Source organism: Mirounga leonina, unplaced genomic scaffold (assembly GCF_011800145.1).
Source record: "Mirounga leonina isolate KUSES-001 unplaced genomic scaffold, KU_Mleo_1.0 Mir_82, whole genome shotgun sequence".
Lineage (NCBI taxonomy): Eukaryota > Metazoa > Chordata > Mammalia > Carnivora > Phocidae > Mirounga > Mirounga leonina.
The window spans coordinates 3,347,815-3,364,063 of record NW_023270825.1 but is presented as its reverse complement, the minus strand read 5'-3'; the positions used below and the strand labels follow the sequence as shown (position 1 = coordinate 3,364,063).

The following is a 16,249-nucleotide window of genomic DNA, read 5'->3' as shown; positions in this document are numbered from 1 at the left end:
GCCAAGAGACCGTTCTGCTCAGTCGGGGCGCTGCCCCTACGCGCCCCCCCGCCCACGCCCAGCGCGACCCGCAGCCTCCGGGAACCCGACCAGGCTCCAGCCTCACCCTGAGGCCCCCTGGACCGAGCCGGGACGGAGAGGGGGTGGGTCCCGAGACGAGCTCGTCGGAAAGCACCCCCTCCCCCGTGAGCGAAGGGCAGGTGCAGTCCGCGCTGGCAGCCGAACGGCGGGGCCCGCCGGGCTTGAAGCCTCTGGAAGGTCAAAATCCAGAACGTGCCCTGTGGACCGGCGGCGGCGGCTGCGGCCGCCAGCACACGGTTCCCTGACGTTCGTCGCACAGCCCAAGTTAACCAAGCACCAGCGTTGGGCCGGGCCGCGCTGCGCTCCTCAAGGGAGGAGCCCTTGGAATGAAGGATGAATGAAGAATGAATGAATGAATGAATGAATGAATGAATGAATGAGCGGGCAAGTCCAGTATGGTATATGGAGGGAGAGGAGGGGCGATCCCAGGCGCAAAGCCTGAAGGTGCAGGGCCAGCCAGGCTTCTGCCCAGGGGCTCGGTGCCACCCCAGGGTCGGGAGACTGAGAGGCAGGGTGGGGATGGTACTGAGCGCCCAGCCCGGACTTGAAGAGCCACCCAGTGCAGTACCTTAAAGAGAGGGGCGGGGGGCGCCTGGGTGGCTCAGTCGGTTAAGCGACTGCCTTCGGCTCAGGTCGTGATCCTGGAGTCCCGGGATCGAGTCCCAGGATCGAGTCCCAGGATCGAGTCCCGCATCGGGCTCCCGGCTCAGCGGGGAGCCTGCTTCTCCCTCTGACCCTCTCCTCTCTCATGCTGTTTCTCGCTCGCTCGCACTCTAATAAATAAATAAATAAATAAAATCTTTTAAAAAAAGAGAGAGGGGGGGTGGGGAATGGACGTGATCTCCTCTGTAGACAGTTCACCGATATCTGATAAAAATACAAGCCGCCTAGCAGCTACTCTCATCCCCATCAACTTGGAACGAGTTCTCTTTCCAACACGCACCTCCCCCCGCCATCCCGTGCTGCCCCCTGCCAATTGAAGCCCCTTCTGTGGACGGGGGAAAGCTGAGATGCCTAACGGAGCAAGCGGTGGGAGAGGCCTGGTTTGGGGGAAGACCCCCCCTACCCTGTGCCCCCCAGGGGCAGCTTGGAGGACAATGGCGGGGGCGGGCAGAGTCCTGCGCCAGGAGGCCAGAGGGGCATCTCACAAGAGATCTCCCCTTACAGCCCCCGGGGAAGTCTAGCCAGCCAGGGAATAAGAAATTTAGAGTGCTTAGCACCTGGGTACAGTGAGCAATCAACATTGACCATTCTTACGTGTTGAACAAGCAAACATCTTTATAAGACAGAAATGCAAGCACTTTGAGTCAATGTATGAATCCTTGTAGATCGTTCAGATTTTTCTGATTTCCATTCTCTTAGAAATAACACTTCTAATTTTGAGCCTATCATACAGAGCTGCAAAACCAAAGCCTGCCACTCTGCTGCCGTGGCTCAGGGCCAGGTTGCAGAGTCTCTTGGATGCCCAAGTGGCTGCACCTCCTGGGGTCTCCTGAATGGTGCTGACTCATGGTGCAGACTGCAAGCAGCCGCTCCATCTGCCAGGTCACTGCTGGGTTTCTGGGCCTCAGATGGTATGTGGTCAATTCAGAGTTCACTAACCTGCACCTAAAAGATTTCCCTCTTCATCCCTGTTCCTACACCAAAGGACATGATGGAGGTGGGGGGTGGGTGCTCAGCAGAGTGCTTAGCTCTGAGTGAGCATTCAGTGTTAGCTACTGGTGGTGTTATTATTCATTACCATTGTGATCACAACACAAACTCATTGCAGTTGCTTTATTTTTTTTTTTTTCCTGGAAGGTTATTTAGATCTGTTTGGGCATATCACACAAGGGTAAACTGATGGAGGGCAGGAGGATGGGGTATTAATCTGTCCCCTCTTCCATGAGCTCCTTAAAAACAAGAATCATCTGATTAGTTTCCGTGTTCCAGCAGCCCCTGGGTCTTGGCACTGGGTAATCGAGCAAGGATAAGCATATTGTATGTTTCCCAGTTTTCCAAAGATGATTTGGGAGAATCAAATCATCCCATCACCATCCTACCAATCAGGACTCAGCTCTGTGACTGTGCACTTTGATATAAAAATAACGCCTTTGGCTTCCATTCCTCCACCCAATTTAAGAAGCAAGTTATGAGTTTGAATTTTCAAAGGCCAATTAATGCTCCTTAAAAGAAACTGTCACCTCTAAACCAAGAATGTGGACAGCCTGGACTCCCACCTCTCTGTCATCTCAGGGTAAGGGAAGAGATCCAGGTGGATGGGAGCTGGGAGGAGCTTTAGTCGGCAGGCATCTCAGCACCTGCCTTGTGCAGCCCCAGATGCTGAGGCCGGTGGAATGACAGTGCCAGCCCCCACCACTAGCAGAGCATCACTGTTCTAGATAGATGCTCTCACCTAGGTCTCCCACTAGGTCATCATAGCATCCCAGGGGGAATTACTTCGTCATTAGCAGCCTGCACCCACAACAACTTGGCTTTATCCCACTGTTCAGTTGGGTGTCATCTCCTGGCTTTACCTGACACGGCCTCTGCAGTCAGAGCTCCAGCCGTAACCTTCAGGCCCCTCTGTCTTTGTAAAGGCTAGTTCCTCTGTTGGGATTGTCCCCTTCCCAACCTCCCCTCTTTCCAAACTAGCAATGTGGCACGCCCCTCATGTCCTGCCCCTCTGAAAAACGTTCTCACTCTTCACGTGTATATCTAATAACACATATGTCACGACTGTTATTTTATTTTATTTTATTTATTTAATTGAGAGAGAGAGAGAGAGACAGCGAGAGAGGGAACACAAGCAGGGGGAGTGGGAGAGGGAGAAGGAGGCTTCCCGCAGAGCAGGGAGCCCGATGCGGGGCTCGATCCCAGGACCCCGGGATCATGACCTGAGCTGAAGGCAGACGCTTAACCGACTGAGCCACCCAGGCGCCCCACGACTATATTTTAGCACTCAACACATTGTAGTCATTCATTCGTTCAACGCAATAATACAGGTTAAATGCTTAGAGCAATGTCGGTCACACGCTAACTGCTCCCAAAAAAAAAAAAAAAAAGTTAGCTCTCATCACTAACACCATTCATTCATTCAATATTCATGGAGTGTCTCAGGCTCTGTGCTGTTCGGCCACGGCAGCGAACAAGACAGCTGTAGTCCCCAACCACCCTACACCGCCCACGCGCCAAGTCAAGTTCCCACCTTTAGGGTTTGTGCCGCGGGGAAACGCGGGGGCCCGCCCAGAGCTGGGACTACAGACCCCAGAAGGCAGCGCGGCGGCGTCCCCGGGGCGCGCATGCGCGCGTGCGCAGCGTCGTGACGCCGCGGCGGCGAGCGGGCGCTAGTGGCTGAGGCGGTGGGCCGCGGGCGGGGCGGGGCGGCTGGCGGGCGGCGGCCTTTAGGGCGGAGCCGGCGCCCGCTGCCTTCAGTCGGCCGCGGTTGGCGGACGGTCGGCTTCGGGCGCCCGTTTCTTTCGTTCTTCCGCTCGGCGCTCGCTCTCGTGCGGAGCCGCGGCCGCCTGCCCAGCGCTCCCTGCGGGTCCGCGGCGCAGCGCCATGTCGGAGCCGGGCGGCGGCGGCGGCGGCGAGGACGGCTCGGCCGGCCTGGAGGTGTCGGCGGTGCAGAACGTGGCCGACGTGTCGGTGCTGCAGAAGCACCTGCGCAAGCTGGTGCCGCTGCTGCTGGAGGACGGCGGCGAGGCCCCGGCTGCGCTGGAGGCGGCGCTGGAGGAGAAGAGCGCCCTGGAGCAGATGCGCAAGTTCCTGTCGGACCCCCAGGTCCACACGGTCCTGGTGGAGCGCTCCACGCTCAAAGGTGCGGGGCCGGGGGCCGGGGGCCGGGGGCCGGGGGCCGGGGGCCGGGGCGCTGGGACCGAAGCGGCCTCCGGGCTGCAGATGCCCTGCGGCGTGGGTCCCCGCGGCCGCCCGGCGGGGCCGGCGCCACACCCCCTGCCAGGCCGGAGCCCCGGGGGTGCCCCCTTCCGGGTCGCGGGGAACCAAGAGCGGGTGTCCCTGTCTTGCCGTCACCCAAAACAATGGCATCGCTTTGTCTGCTCGGGCCTCAAGATGGCCGAGTTGGGTGGAGACAGCGTCTCCCGGGCTGAGCGCGGGCGGAGGCCGCCTCCCGGCCTCCAGTGTCACATGAGCTTTTCGGTTTCGGTTTGTGGCCAGGCCAGGCGGTCCTCGGGAGGGATGTGTCAGGGGCAGACCCGCGCAGCCGTGCGCAGCCTGCGTGTAGGGCTCAGGGCCGGGGGGGGCCTGCCCGGTGCAGACCCAGATGCTGAGGCCCAGAGAATGACGAGGGCCGGCCCGGGCCGCGAGCAGAGCGTCCCTGGTCTAGGTGGATGTGCGCTCCCACGTCTGCCTCTTGGTCCCGCAGCGTCTTTGCGGTCCAGCTGTATCGCCCCGTTTCACACGGTGAAATGACTCGCCCAAAGTCACCAGCTAATCCTGCTGCCTGGACTAGACTCAGCATCTCAGTGTCCGGTTTCACTAATCATACCCTTGTATTTGTGTAATACTTAGATAATCCTAATGGTGACCCTGTGACATTTCAGTCTAGTTTACAGATTCTTTTTCTTAAGATTTTATTCATTTGTCAGGGAGAGAGAGCGAGCGCACAAGGAGGGGGAGCCGCAGGCAGAGGGAGAGCAGGCTCCCCGCTGAGCAGGGAGCCTGATGCGGGACTCGATCCCAGGATGTCGGGATCGTGACCTGAGCCGAAGGCAGGACGCTTACCGGACTGAGCCACCCAGACCTCCCTAGTTGACAGAATTTTTTTAAAAAGAGAGAGAGACTTGGGTTAGGCACCTGCTTGGGGAGAGGGAGCAAAAGGCTTGCATATTCCAGCAGTCTCCTCAAATAGTGACCTTCCCAGAGCAAAGCTAGATTCATCTTGAGAATTGAGCTTGTCTTCAGGGAGTTTCCAGACTCTGTAGGACCACTTGGTAGTTGATGGTGAGCAAATCTGACGGCACAGAATGGGTGTGGCACCGTCCATCTGGGAACCCAGGGGTGATGTCCACGTACACTTTAACCTTAGAACTAAGGGATTGGCCATTGTCTGAAAATGTTTGCCATCGAGCTTCTTATAATCACAAAAAAGCTGTACGGTTCTGTCAATAACGGGATTTATACTGTCTGTCTCTCTCTCACACACACACACACACACACACACACCACTTTCTTTCTGATAGTTTGTTTCTTTCAAAGGCCATTTCAGGAGATGCTTCATTGTAGCCTCTTTCTGTGAGAGAGGGTGAGAAGGTCAGAGTGTGTGAAAGAATATTTTTCTTAGACTCACGTGGAATGTTCAAAGCAAATGAGCCATTCAGACATATTTAGGCTATTAATGTTGCTTAGGGTTTTCTGTTATGTTTGGGGTTATGTTTTCCAGCATGGAAACCACGAATGTTTAAAAAAAATTTTTTAACCCACCTACTCTTTCAGAAAGAGTATGTGTTTAGTCATGATAGAAAATTTAAAGTATACAGGTAAAGGAAAAATCACCTGGAATCCTTTGACCTAGGTATAGCCAGTGTCAGCATTTTGGAATCTGTCTGTCTGGTTATTTTTCAATGAGTATGCATTATTTTATTAAAATGTATCTTAATTTGTGTTAAGTTACTGTATTTTGAGTAGTTTGAACTTGGCTAATTCTTGATCATATTTTCATTTCACAGTTTATGTATTAAAATCGGTGATTTCTACCTTGAATCTCAGTTTCTTTTTATGGAAAAAAATTGTAAGTTTTGTTTTTGCTTCTAGACTGCTCATCAGTAATTGACTTTTCTCAAACATTAGAACTGAACTTTGCTAAAATTACTAGGGGGAAGCCCTGTTTCTGTAGTATGCTTTTTAGTGCAAATCATCTGTTTTCTTGATGGTACATTTTTTTATTTCCGCAAAGCAAATGTCCAAGCATCCAGGTCTTGACTCCATAATGACTTGCATTTTTGAACATTGACTAAGGAATGAGAGTGTCTAACATTGAAATCCTACCTCATTCTGTATTTATAAAAATAAGTATTTCTAGCAATTCAGCCTGTCTGTAATTTATTTTTCACTTAAAAAATTTAAAGAAAGACTGTATGGTTCCATCAGTCTTATTAGCATCCTGACTAAACTTGGATAATTCAGACCTAAGTCCAGACCCAGGTCAGTTGATAGGAGGGCTTTCTTCCCGGTAATTTTTGAGTTAACATTGGCTTTTGCACATTTAATCAAATGTGAGCATCCAATAGCTGGTTACAGTAAGAAGGTAGGCTTGCTCTATAATGTGGAAAACAAATCTAAATTGTTTAAACTGAGTAAAGACTGTCAACAAGAAAGAAGTCATAATTTAGTGAACAAAGGAAATTGCTTTTATTTTATCCTCCCCCACTTTCTATGGAAAGAATTTTCCAAACACTTGTAATTGAATATAGAAGCATTTTTACATGAAGATATGTATGTGTGTGTGTCACATATGTGTATATATATATATACACACAAAGAATTTATTTATTTGACAGAGAGAGAGAGAGATTGAAAGCAGGAACACAAGCAGGGGGAGTGGGAGAGGGAGAAGCAGGCTTCCTGCCGAGCAGGGAGCCCAGTGTGGGGCTTGACCCGAAGACCCTGGGATCATGACCTGAGCCGAAGACAGACACATAACGACTGAGCCACCCAGGCACCCCTGAAGATATATATATTTTTAACCACCCCAGCTAACTGTAAACTTTCTGTTTAAGTACAGTATTCCTTAAAGTGTAGAATAAAGATTGCGAATTTAGTGGTTTATTTTGATACTAAAGGATTGGAGAGTTGGTGGGCAGGGGGATGTTAGCTCCTCTGAATTGAAAAAGAGAAATCTCTTTCCTGTAATTCCTGGCCTGTAGAAAATTGTTTTCTTCATAGTGTACTTCTAAAATTACAACCAGGGGCGCCTGGGTGGCTCAGTCGTTAATTGCCTTCGGCTCAGGTCATGATCCCAGGGTCCTGGGATCAAGCCCCGCGTCGGGCTCCCTGCTCCGCGGGAAGGCTGCTTCTCTCTTTCCCACTCCCACTGCTTGTGTTCCTTCTCTCTCTGTGTCTCTCTCTGTCAAATAAATAAATAAACTCTTTAAAAAATAAAATAAAATAAAATTATAGCCAGATAGGTGCTCATTGCTTAATAGGCATTTTACAATTTTAATGACGTTCTGTAGCAGTTTTTACCTGAGGTGCATTTTTGGTTGGGTGGTAAAGGTAGGAGCAGGGGGCGCCTGGGTGGCTCAGATGGTTAAGCGTCTGCCTTCGGCTCAGGTCATGATCCCAGGGTCCTGGGATCGAGTCCCGCATCGGGCTCTCTGCTCCTTGGGAGCCTGCTTCTCCCTCTGCCCCTCTCTCTCTGTCTCTCATGAATAAATAAATAAAATCTTAAAAAAAAAAAAGGTAGGAGCAGGTAAGAGATGCTCCAGCTTGCAGCTGGTGGAACTGGAGGATCCAGGAGGGCTCTAGCTTGTTAGTGACCAGGCTGGGATCAGGTGCTGTGGGTTTTTGTTTTTGTTTACATTTGGGTGTCTTAGCCTTAGTACTTTGTCTTTAAGACTGAAAATAATGGCTGCCTTTAGTCAGTACTTATTCTAAGCTTGGGATTCTAGTTTTTTCTAAAATATAAAATTTAGGGGGTTTTACCTCCCCTTCATTAGTGCAGAGATGGCTAGGGACTAGAATGTGAAAGAAAGCTAGAACTTTTTACAGTCTTCAACTTCTTAGAGATACAGCAGTGTGGAAGGATTTTGTTGTTGTTGTTGTTTTAAGATTTTATTTATTTATTTGAGAGAGAGAGAATGAGAGACAGCATGAGAGGGAGGAGGGTCGGAGAGAGAAGCAGACTCCCTGCCGAGCAGGGAGCCCGATGCGGGACTCGATCCCGGGACTCCAGGATCATGACCTGAGCCGAAGGCAGTCGCTTAACCAACTGAGCCACCCAGGCGCCCCATCAGTGTGGAAGGTTTAATGGGGAATGTTTTTTGTGGATTTTAAAAATTATTTTTCTGAGGACTTAATCTCCCTAAAGGATGAAGAAATGATGACTAAAAAGTACGCATTTCTGGCCTTTGCTTTTTCCCCAAAATGGTTAGTACAATGGTTAATAAATTCACAGGAAGACTTTTCTGTGACACCACACTGCCTGGAAGCCCTAGGCCAGGAGTCCATCAGCCTGGGTTCCTACTGTCCTATGCTGTCACACCGTAGGCGGGGCTCTGCACCCTTCGTAGGACACACCGGTCTGCAGCTTTCTAGGTTTGACTATGCAGTGTAGCATAACAAATGACATTTATGGGCAACAAAGGGAAAACCGTCATCGCTGTTTTTAAAAAGTAAAGATGGAGGGAAATTGTTTGCCAGCGTTGTAGCGTATTATGTGGGCTTTAACCCTCCTTCCCGTTGCTAACGGTATTATGAATGGAAGTCTTCAGGTTGAAGAGAAAACTCAGGCTTTCTCACCATGCCCTGAGCCTCGTGCCAGAGCAGGGAACGGTTGTGGCAAAGAAGTCACAGCCCCTCAGAGGGAGGACAAAGGGGTGATGGGCGTCGAGGTGACGGGAAAAAGCACCAGATGCAAACATGTGAGAGAAAAGGGGGAGAACATCTATGATAGTGATCAGCCAAAATAATGTGGTGTTCGTATGCTTTGGATTTTAAGAGGAAAAGAAGATCAAAGATAAGGAGAACCAGGAACGTGTAACAAGGAATTTGGTAGTTTGTGTGGACCAAAGAGAGCAGCTGGCTGCCTTTAAAGGCTGGATGGAGAAGACACTTGCCCCGAGGCTGGGAGAGAGTGGGGGGCGGGGAATGAGGGAAAGATTAAGGACGCGGGGAGCTGGGCAGCCTCCTCTTACCTTTCATGTTCACCACACTTTGTGAAAGCCCGCCTGGTCTCCCTGGGGGAGGAAGTCCGAGTCTTAAGGTAATTGAATGCACATCTTTTTTGTTTCACTAAGTGAGATGTAGTGCTCACCTAGTTCACAGTATAATGATGCAAATCACTCTTAGTTTGAAATACGTTCAGCTGGTCTTTAAATAGAAATTTAGGGGCGCCTGGGTGGCTCAGTCGTTAAGCGTCTGCCTTCGGCTCAGGTCATGATCCCAGGGTCCTGGGATCGAGCCCCGCATCGGACTCCCTGCTCTGCGGGAAGCCAGCTCCTCCCTCTCCCACTCCCCCTGCTTGCGTTCCCTCTCTCGCTGTGTCTCTCTCTGTCAAATAAATAAATAAAATCTTTAAAAAAAAAAAAAAAGAAAGAAATTTACACAGATTCATGCTAAGTGACATTTTAAACATCTCTAGAAATTCAGTCAACTCTCAGAAGTTCACCAAAGAAATGTCCCCAGGTCACTAAATGTGTATCAGTGTGGCTCGCAGCAGAGGACCTGGCGAGGTGGCTCCCCACTTTCTGTACCGGCACTTTGATTCCCGGAATGTATTAACAGGCAGTACATTGGTGGGCCGTTATGTATTAACCAGTAACCCAGTAACAGCAGCAGTAGGAAAGGGACTCAAACTTGACTGAAAGCCCTATTGCCTGATAAAATATGCAGATTGTGTTAGCTATAAGCTTCTAAATATAGCAGGATTAATAGCTTCTTTGTTATTAAGAATTAACTATCAAGTGTCTTGCCTCCTCTGAACAGTTAAAAAAAACGTTTCTGCAGAAGTAAAATGTTACACTATTATTATTTGGAAGATGTAATAATTTATAGGGAGGCAAAAAGGTTAAATTATTTGATGGCAGTTTATAAAACAATGACAGGTTCTTTCTACTAGGAATCAGACATACTCAGACTTCATTTGATCTCTTTTTATGGAAAATAAGCATTAAAAAACTAATGGGAAATGTATTCTGTGACTTCCATAAATACTATCATCAAAAGATCAATTAGGGTTTTAACGAAGCGGTAGAGGATACCTACTGGATACCCTTGTCTGCGGATTGTGTCTGGGCGTGCCTTTCCGAGTTCAGGCGGCGTTCTGCTGCATTGCGGTATTCCCGGTGCGGAGCTGGGAGCTGGGCGTTCCCAGCAGGGCTGAGACCGAGCAGAGCCGTGACTCATCTCATGGCCGGGCGCCCGGTTCCTTTAACCCTGTTTGCATTAAGAAGTGCAGGCAGCATGGGGCTGGATGCTGCATCCAGTGGGCATGTTTTCTGTGTGATTTTATTTATATAAATGGTGAATTTTTTCTCGGAGGAAGAAATGATTCAAAGTTAACATACCATGCTTTTAGTTTCGTCAGTAATTTCCTTTAATGATTATAAAATGTTACTTTTCCAAGTACTGTTTGGATGCTATCTTGATGATGTATATTTTATATAATTCATAGAACAGAGTTTGGAAAGTTGAGGGAGAAAATATTTCATAATCCTACCAACCTGACAACTGTTTTAGTTTGGGAGTATTTCTTTATGTTCTGCTCATATGCATGCATTTTAGAGACTGCAGTCATATGTGTGGTTGGTTTCAGGCATTGTGATCTGTCTTGTGGTTTATCCACATTTTGGTAGTTAGAAAACCCAGTTGATTTGTTTAGTTGTTTTTTGTTTGTTTGTTTGTTTTAAGTTAATCATTTTAAAAAAACATCCGGGGGGCGCCTGGGGGGCTCAGTCTGCCTTCGGCTCAGGTCATGATCCCAGGGTCCTGGGATCGAGCCCCGCATCGGGCTCCCTGCTCCACGGGAAGCCGGCTTCTCCCTCTCCCACTCCCCCTGCTTGTGTTCCTGCTCTCGCTGCCTCTGTCTCTGTCAAATGAATAAATAAAATCTTAAAAATAAATAAATTAAATAAATAAATAAACATCTAGGAAGTACCTGGCATAGTAGAATACTTGGCCACCTCCTCTCACTTCCTAAAATTAACTAAAAACACTATTTTGGAAGAGTTATTGTCTTGACAGATATACTAATATTTTTCATCTTTTAGTGTAAACTTTGTATTTGTCTCATCTTAAATAGCTTTTGCTCAGACTCTGTATACCCAGATCTTCATAGTTGTTGGTGCTTAAAGAAACTATTTATAGACCACCTGATTTAATATCCTACCCCTTCCTCTGCTGCCCCTTGTATTTACTTATTATTTTTTTTAATTTTAATGCTAGTATAGTTACCATACAGTGTTACACTAGTTTCAGGTGTACAATAGAGTGAGTCAGCACTTCTGTACATTACTCTGTTTATCACGAATGTACTCTTAATCTCTTTCACCTCTTCCACCAATCCCCCCACCCTGCTGCCCATTTTCCATTCATGGATTTGAAATCCAGAGGAAGAAAAATGACTTTCCCAAGATTACTTCACCAGATCTGCTGCCGTCACTCCTACATCATGATTTAAAAGTGAAGGCGAACCACACATACCATGTTAATCCTTGGGTAGAAATTTTTGCCCAAGGTGACAGAATGATATCATTCTATCCAAATGATAGAATATATTCTATCCAAATGATAGAATATATCATTGCAAAGATAATTCAGCTGGAGCATTTATTTATGCATCTAGTGGATCAGTACTGGATCTAGAGGTTTGGATTATTTCCCATTCTTACAAATTTTAAATGTTTCAATTGTGGTTTTTTAATGATTTAGAAATTTTGTTCAGGGGCCTCTGGGTGGCTCAGTCAGTTAAGCATCTGACTCTTGATCTCAGCTCTGGTCTTGATCTCAGGGTCATGAATTCAAGCCCTGCATTGGGTTCCATGCTTAGCCTGGAGCCTACTTTAAAAAAAAGAAGAAGAAATTTTGTTCACATGCATCTTGAGCTATCTTACTGAATTCCAGTCAGCTTTTTTAAATGACTACTGTGCATGGTGTTTGCTGTGTGGAATCCAGCATGGTCCCTGCCTTGCAGGAGCTCACCTTTGGGGAGGAAGATGCATTCATAAATCGACCCCAGAGCAGGCCCTGAAAAGTGGTATGAGAGCAGAGGGGAAGGCTAGGGGAATGCCTCTCGGTGACCCTGTGTGTGTTTGTTGATAATGATTTTCTTGATGGTTGTTTGCACTTGGCAGGGGCGCTTGATGAGGGCTGGGGTGGGCCATGTGCTGGGGAGGACCCTGGGTTTGAAATCACAGACTTCTGAAGTCTCACTTTGTCTCTTCCCAGACACGTGTTTGGGGGCAATTTACTTAGATTTCTTACTTGGGAAACATGGGTAAAAATAGTCATGCCAACCCCCACAGTGTTGTTGTGAGTGTTAGGTGTGTGATAGATCTAAAGTACTTAGTAAAATGCCTGTCCATAGTGAGCGTTGAGTAAACACCTGAGCAGAATACCCGGAGTGGGAAGTGGCAAGTGCCTTCTGTGTTGGGAGTACGAGGGATGAGCCTGCCCAGAGGGGGTGGTGAGCACTGGTGTAGGGAACCCCTCCTCGCAGGGCCAGACCCTGCTCTAGTGCTTCCAGCACCCCCGGCAGGCCAGTGCCTCCCGACTTACAGAAGAAGAAATAGTGGTGCAGAGATGTTAACTACCTTGCCCAGGACCACACAGCAAAGTGCCTGGGCCAGGAGTCAGAAAAAAAAATGGGTAGGAAGGGAAAAATAGGCAGAGCCAAGTCATGTGTGGGTTTAAATGTCAGGTTGGGGGTAGGGTGAGCAGCTGATATTGACATGAATTTGATATCATATTTATTACAATTTGTAGAGGATGTTGGTGATGAAGGAGAAGAGGAAAAAGAATTCATTTCCTATAATATCAACATAGACATTCATTACGGAGTTAAGTCCAATAGGTGAGTAGTGTGAATATAATGTTACCTCAGATTATAAGCTTGTGAGAATTGAATGTAGATCTTAATTGACTCAGACAGACATTAAGAAAACTCAAGATTTCTGCTGTTTAAATTCATGTATTGAATTTAAATTAAATTAATTCATGTATTAAATTCGTGTATTGAATCACCTTTGATTTCATGTATTGAAATTCAGAGGACTTCCAAGTCAATATAAATTCTAAAATATTATTTATTTTAATTGCTATGTCATGGCATCCATTTTAGGTTTGAGCCAAAATGTACTTTACATGTATAATAATCATTCTCAGATTATATCTCAATTTTCTTTATTATAAATAACTAGTATAAACCTAGTAAGGATTCTTAGGTAGAGATCTCATTCTTTTTAGTATAAATCCCTAAAGAAAGTATTACTGGTTCAGATGCAATGTGTCATTAAAGTCTTTAATGCATGTTACCAGATTTTTCCCACCTTCTAGAAAAGTAGTGTTAATTTACACTCCAGTAGACATATCCAAATTTAAATATGTAAATGTTTAATTTATACTGCATTGGCTTTTTAAAACTTTTTATTTTAAATAATTTCAAGCCTACAAAAGAGTTGCATGAATTCTGTACAGTTGATATCAGATAGCTGTTGTTAACATAGCCACATTTGCATTATCGCTTTTTTTCTTGAACCATTTGCAGTTAGTTATAGGCAACACCTGCCCCTTTACCCCTAAATACTTCAGTGTATTTCCTAAGAACAAGGACACTTCTATTCATAGCCTTGATACAGTTTTTAAATCCAGGAAGTGCTGGTACAACTCTACTATTTATGTACCGTGTGCACACTCACGTTGTCTCAATAATGTCCCTTACAGCAATTCTCCCTTGATCCAGAATCTAATTCTATGTCTTTCATGACATTGACATGTTTGAGAAGTACACACCAGTGGTGATTAGATTGTGCATTTTTGGCAGGGATGCTACTACGACTTTTCCTTCTCAGTGTGTCACATCAGGAGGCTTCAGTGACTTTTTAGAATAACAAAGTATTATGTGTGAAGTACTGGCCTGGGAATGGAAAATTAAAATACTAATTTTTTTGAACTATTAATTCAACCATCTTTGAGCACCTGTTATGTGTAAGATTTGGCAGTAGGTATGCAGAGAAATAAAACCTGGTTCCCAAGAAGCTTGTGGTCTTTGGGGAGAAAGCTCTGCAGATACACAACTAACTTACTACTTGGCAAAATCTTAGAGGCGCAGAACATCATGAAGCATGGAGATTGGAGAGAGTGATTCTGGTTAGGGAAGGCCCCATGGAAGAGATTATGCCAGAGTTGGGTTTTGAAGGTTGCTTGGAATTTCAGCAGATGTAGATTTCTTAAACAAAGACACAATGGCACATCATGTTTAGAGAGTGGGACATCATTTTAAGTTGTGTCTTGGGTGGGGAAGAGGGTACATAGCAGGAGATAAAACTGGAAGAGTTGATTTGGGCCAGGCTGGGGAGGGGGGGGCCTGGAATATCCTCTTGCCACTTTAACCTGGGGGTGACTGTTGTTTATTAAAGTCAGTATGTGACTTAGTGCCATTAAGGAATGGTACAAACTAGCATAAGATCACATTTAAGTACATCATGGCTTGTAACTTGCAGTTACTAGGGAGGTTTGTTTGAGTGAGGCCAAGATTATGAACTCAACCCATATATTAGACAAATTAACTTTGCCTGGTTTCGTGGTCACATGCCAAACCTTAACCTTGATTCAGTTGTTCTCACCTGAGTAAAGAAAGGTAAGCAGTGTGTTTCCCTATTAGAAAAGCAATTCTTTAACGTGTTCTTAATATGACTTTTAAATTAATTCATTCAAATTAATTTTTAATTTGTGTGCAACACACAGAGGGCAACAGTTACTAAAACTGATTAGGAATGAGGCTCTTCGTTCTAATTTGTTCTTTTGCTTTCTTTTAGCTTGGCATTCATTAAACGCGCTCCAGTAATTGATGCAGACAAACCGGTGTCTTCTCAGCTCCGAGTCCTCACGCTCAGTGAAGACTCACCATATGAAACCTTGCATTCTTTCATTAGCAATGCGGTGGCTCCTTTTTTTAAGTCCTATATCAGAGAGTCTGGCAAGGCAGACAGGTAAAAACCATTTTTCCTTTGTTGGTTTGAATGTCCTATTTCACTTAGTGTTCACAAGACACCATGAAAGATAATGTGAAATTTGGGAATTGGGAGGGCAAAGCTGGTAAACCATATAAATCTGTTGCATCAATAAGATGTATATTATTATTGTTTGACAGATGTAAAATAATAGGATCTTTTGGAGACCAACGGCACACTAAAGTTTGACGTGTTTGTTAACCTTTTTAGGGATGGTGATAAAATGGCTCCTTCAGTTGAAAAAAAGATTGCAGAACTTGAAATGGGGCTCCTTCACTTGCAGCAGAATATTGAAATTCCAGAGATCAGCCTGCCAATTCATCCCATTATTACAAATGTTGCGAAACAGTGTTATGAACGTGGAGAAAAGCCAAAAGTTACAGACTTTGGAGATAAGGTTGAAGACCCAACTTTTCTCAATCAGTTACAATCAGGAGTTAACCGCTGGATCCGAGAAATTCAAAAAGTAAGAGCATGGTATTGAATATGTTGTATAAAGTACTTTGCTCTTCAGTGTCTCTGAGAAACTGGTCTGAGTTTTTGTCAATGAGGTGATGTGTCCGATGATGTTAGCAGTGCTCTCTGTGGGTCCTGGGACAGCGTGCGGTTGTTTAAATATTAGCCCTGAGAGAGTGTTGATCCCAGCTGTCTTATACCTTTGCTTTCACTTATTAAACCAATTATAGTTGACAGGGAAGGAAATCTACTTGAAATATAAAAATTACGTTGTAATGCATGTGTTTAGTTAATGATACTTTTCTACCTTTATCTAAATAGTGAATACTCTTGAATATTATCTGTCCTTAAAGGTGACCAAACTTGATCGAGACCCTGCCTCAGGAACAGCCTTGCAGGAAATTAGTTTTTGGTTAAACTTGGAACGTGCACTATACCGTATACAGGAGAAGCGAGAGAGCCCGGAAGTTCTCCTCACTCTGGATATCTTGAAACACGGCAAGCGTTTCCATGCCACTGTCAGTTTTGACACCGACACAGGTAAACCCTGGAGCTGATAATGCGATCAGTGAGTTATGGGTCTGACTTTTGTGAGATCTTATGGGTGATTTCAGTGAAAGTCAGTAGATGGACCATCACATGATTTTCCCACACACATTGCTTCTCCTTCTGGAGTTTTGAGAACATAAGCCAGTTTCCAGGTCTGAGTAGAGAGTCCTGGGAGTTTCCCTCCTGTTTCTCAGTTATTTGGTTCCTCGAGTAGACAGTACTTTCCTAGTATAAAGTCAAGTGTGCTTCTGACAATCCAAGCAGGAAGACAGTTGACG

At 46.1% G+C, this 16,249-nt stretch overlaps 1 protein-coding gene across 1 annotated transcript in view; it reads left to right on the top strand.

Annotated features, from left to right (window-relative positions):
• The first annotated feature begins 3,476 nt into the window (after positions 1-3,476).
• Positions 3,477-16,249, top strand: part of DYNC1H1 (dynein cytoplasmic 1 heavy chain 1) — a 69,203-nt gene continuing 56,430 nt past the window's right edge. The window contains exons 1-5 of the mRNA XM_034992714.1: positions 3,477-3,880; positions 12,721-12,808; positions 14,772-14,945; positions 15,177-15,432; positions 15,776-15,962. Coding sequence (XP_034848605.1) covers positions 3,622-3,880; positions 12,721-12,808; positions 14,772-14,945; positions 15,177-15,432; positions 15,776-15,962 — 964 coding nt within the window. The 5' untranslated portion in view covers positions 3,477-3,621. The remainder of the gene's footprint in view (positions 3,881-12,720; positions 12,809-14,771; positions 14,946-15,176; positions 15,433-15,775; positions 15,963-16,249) is intronic.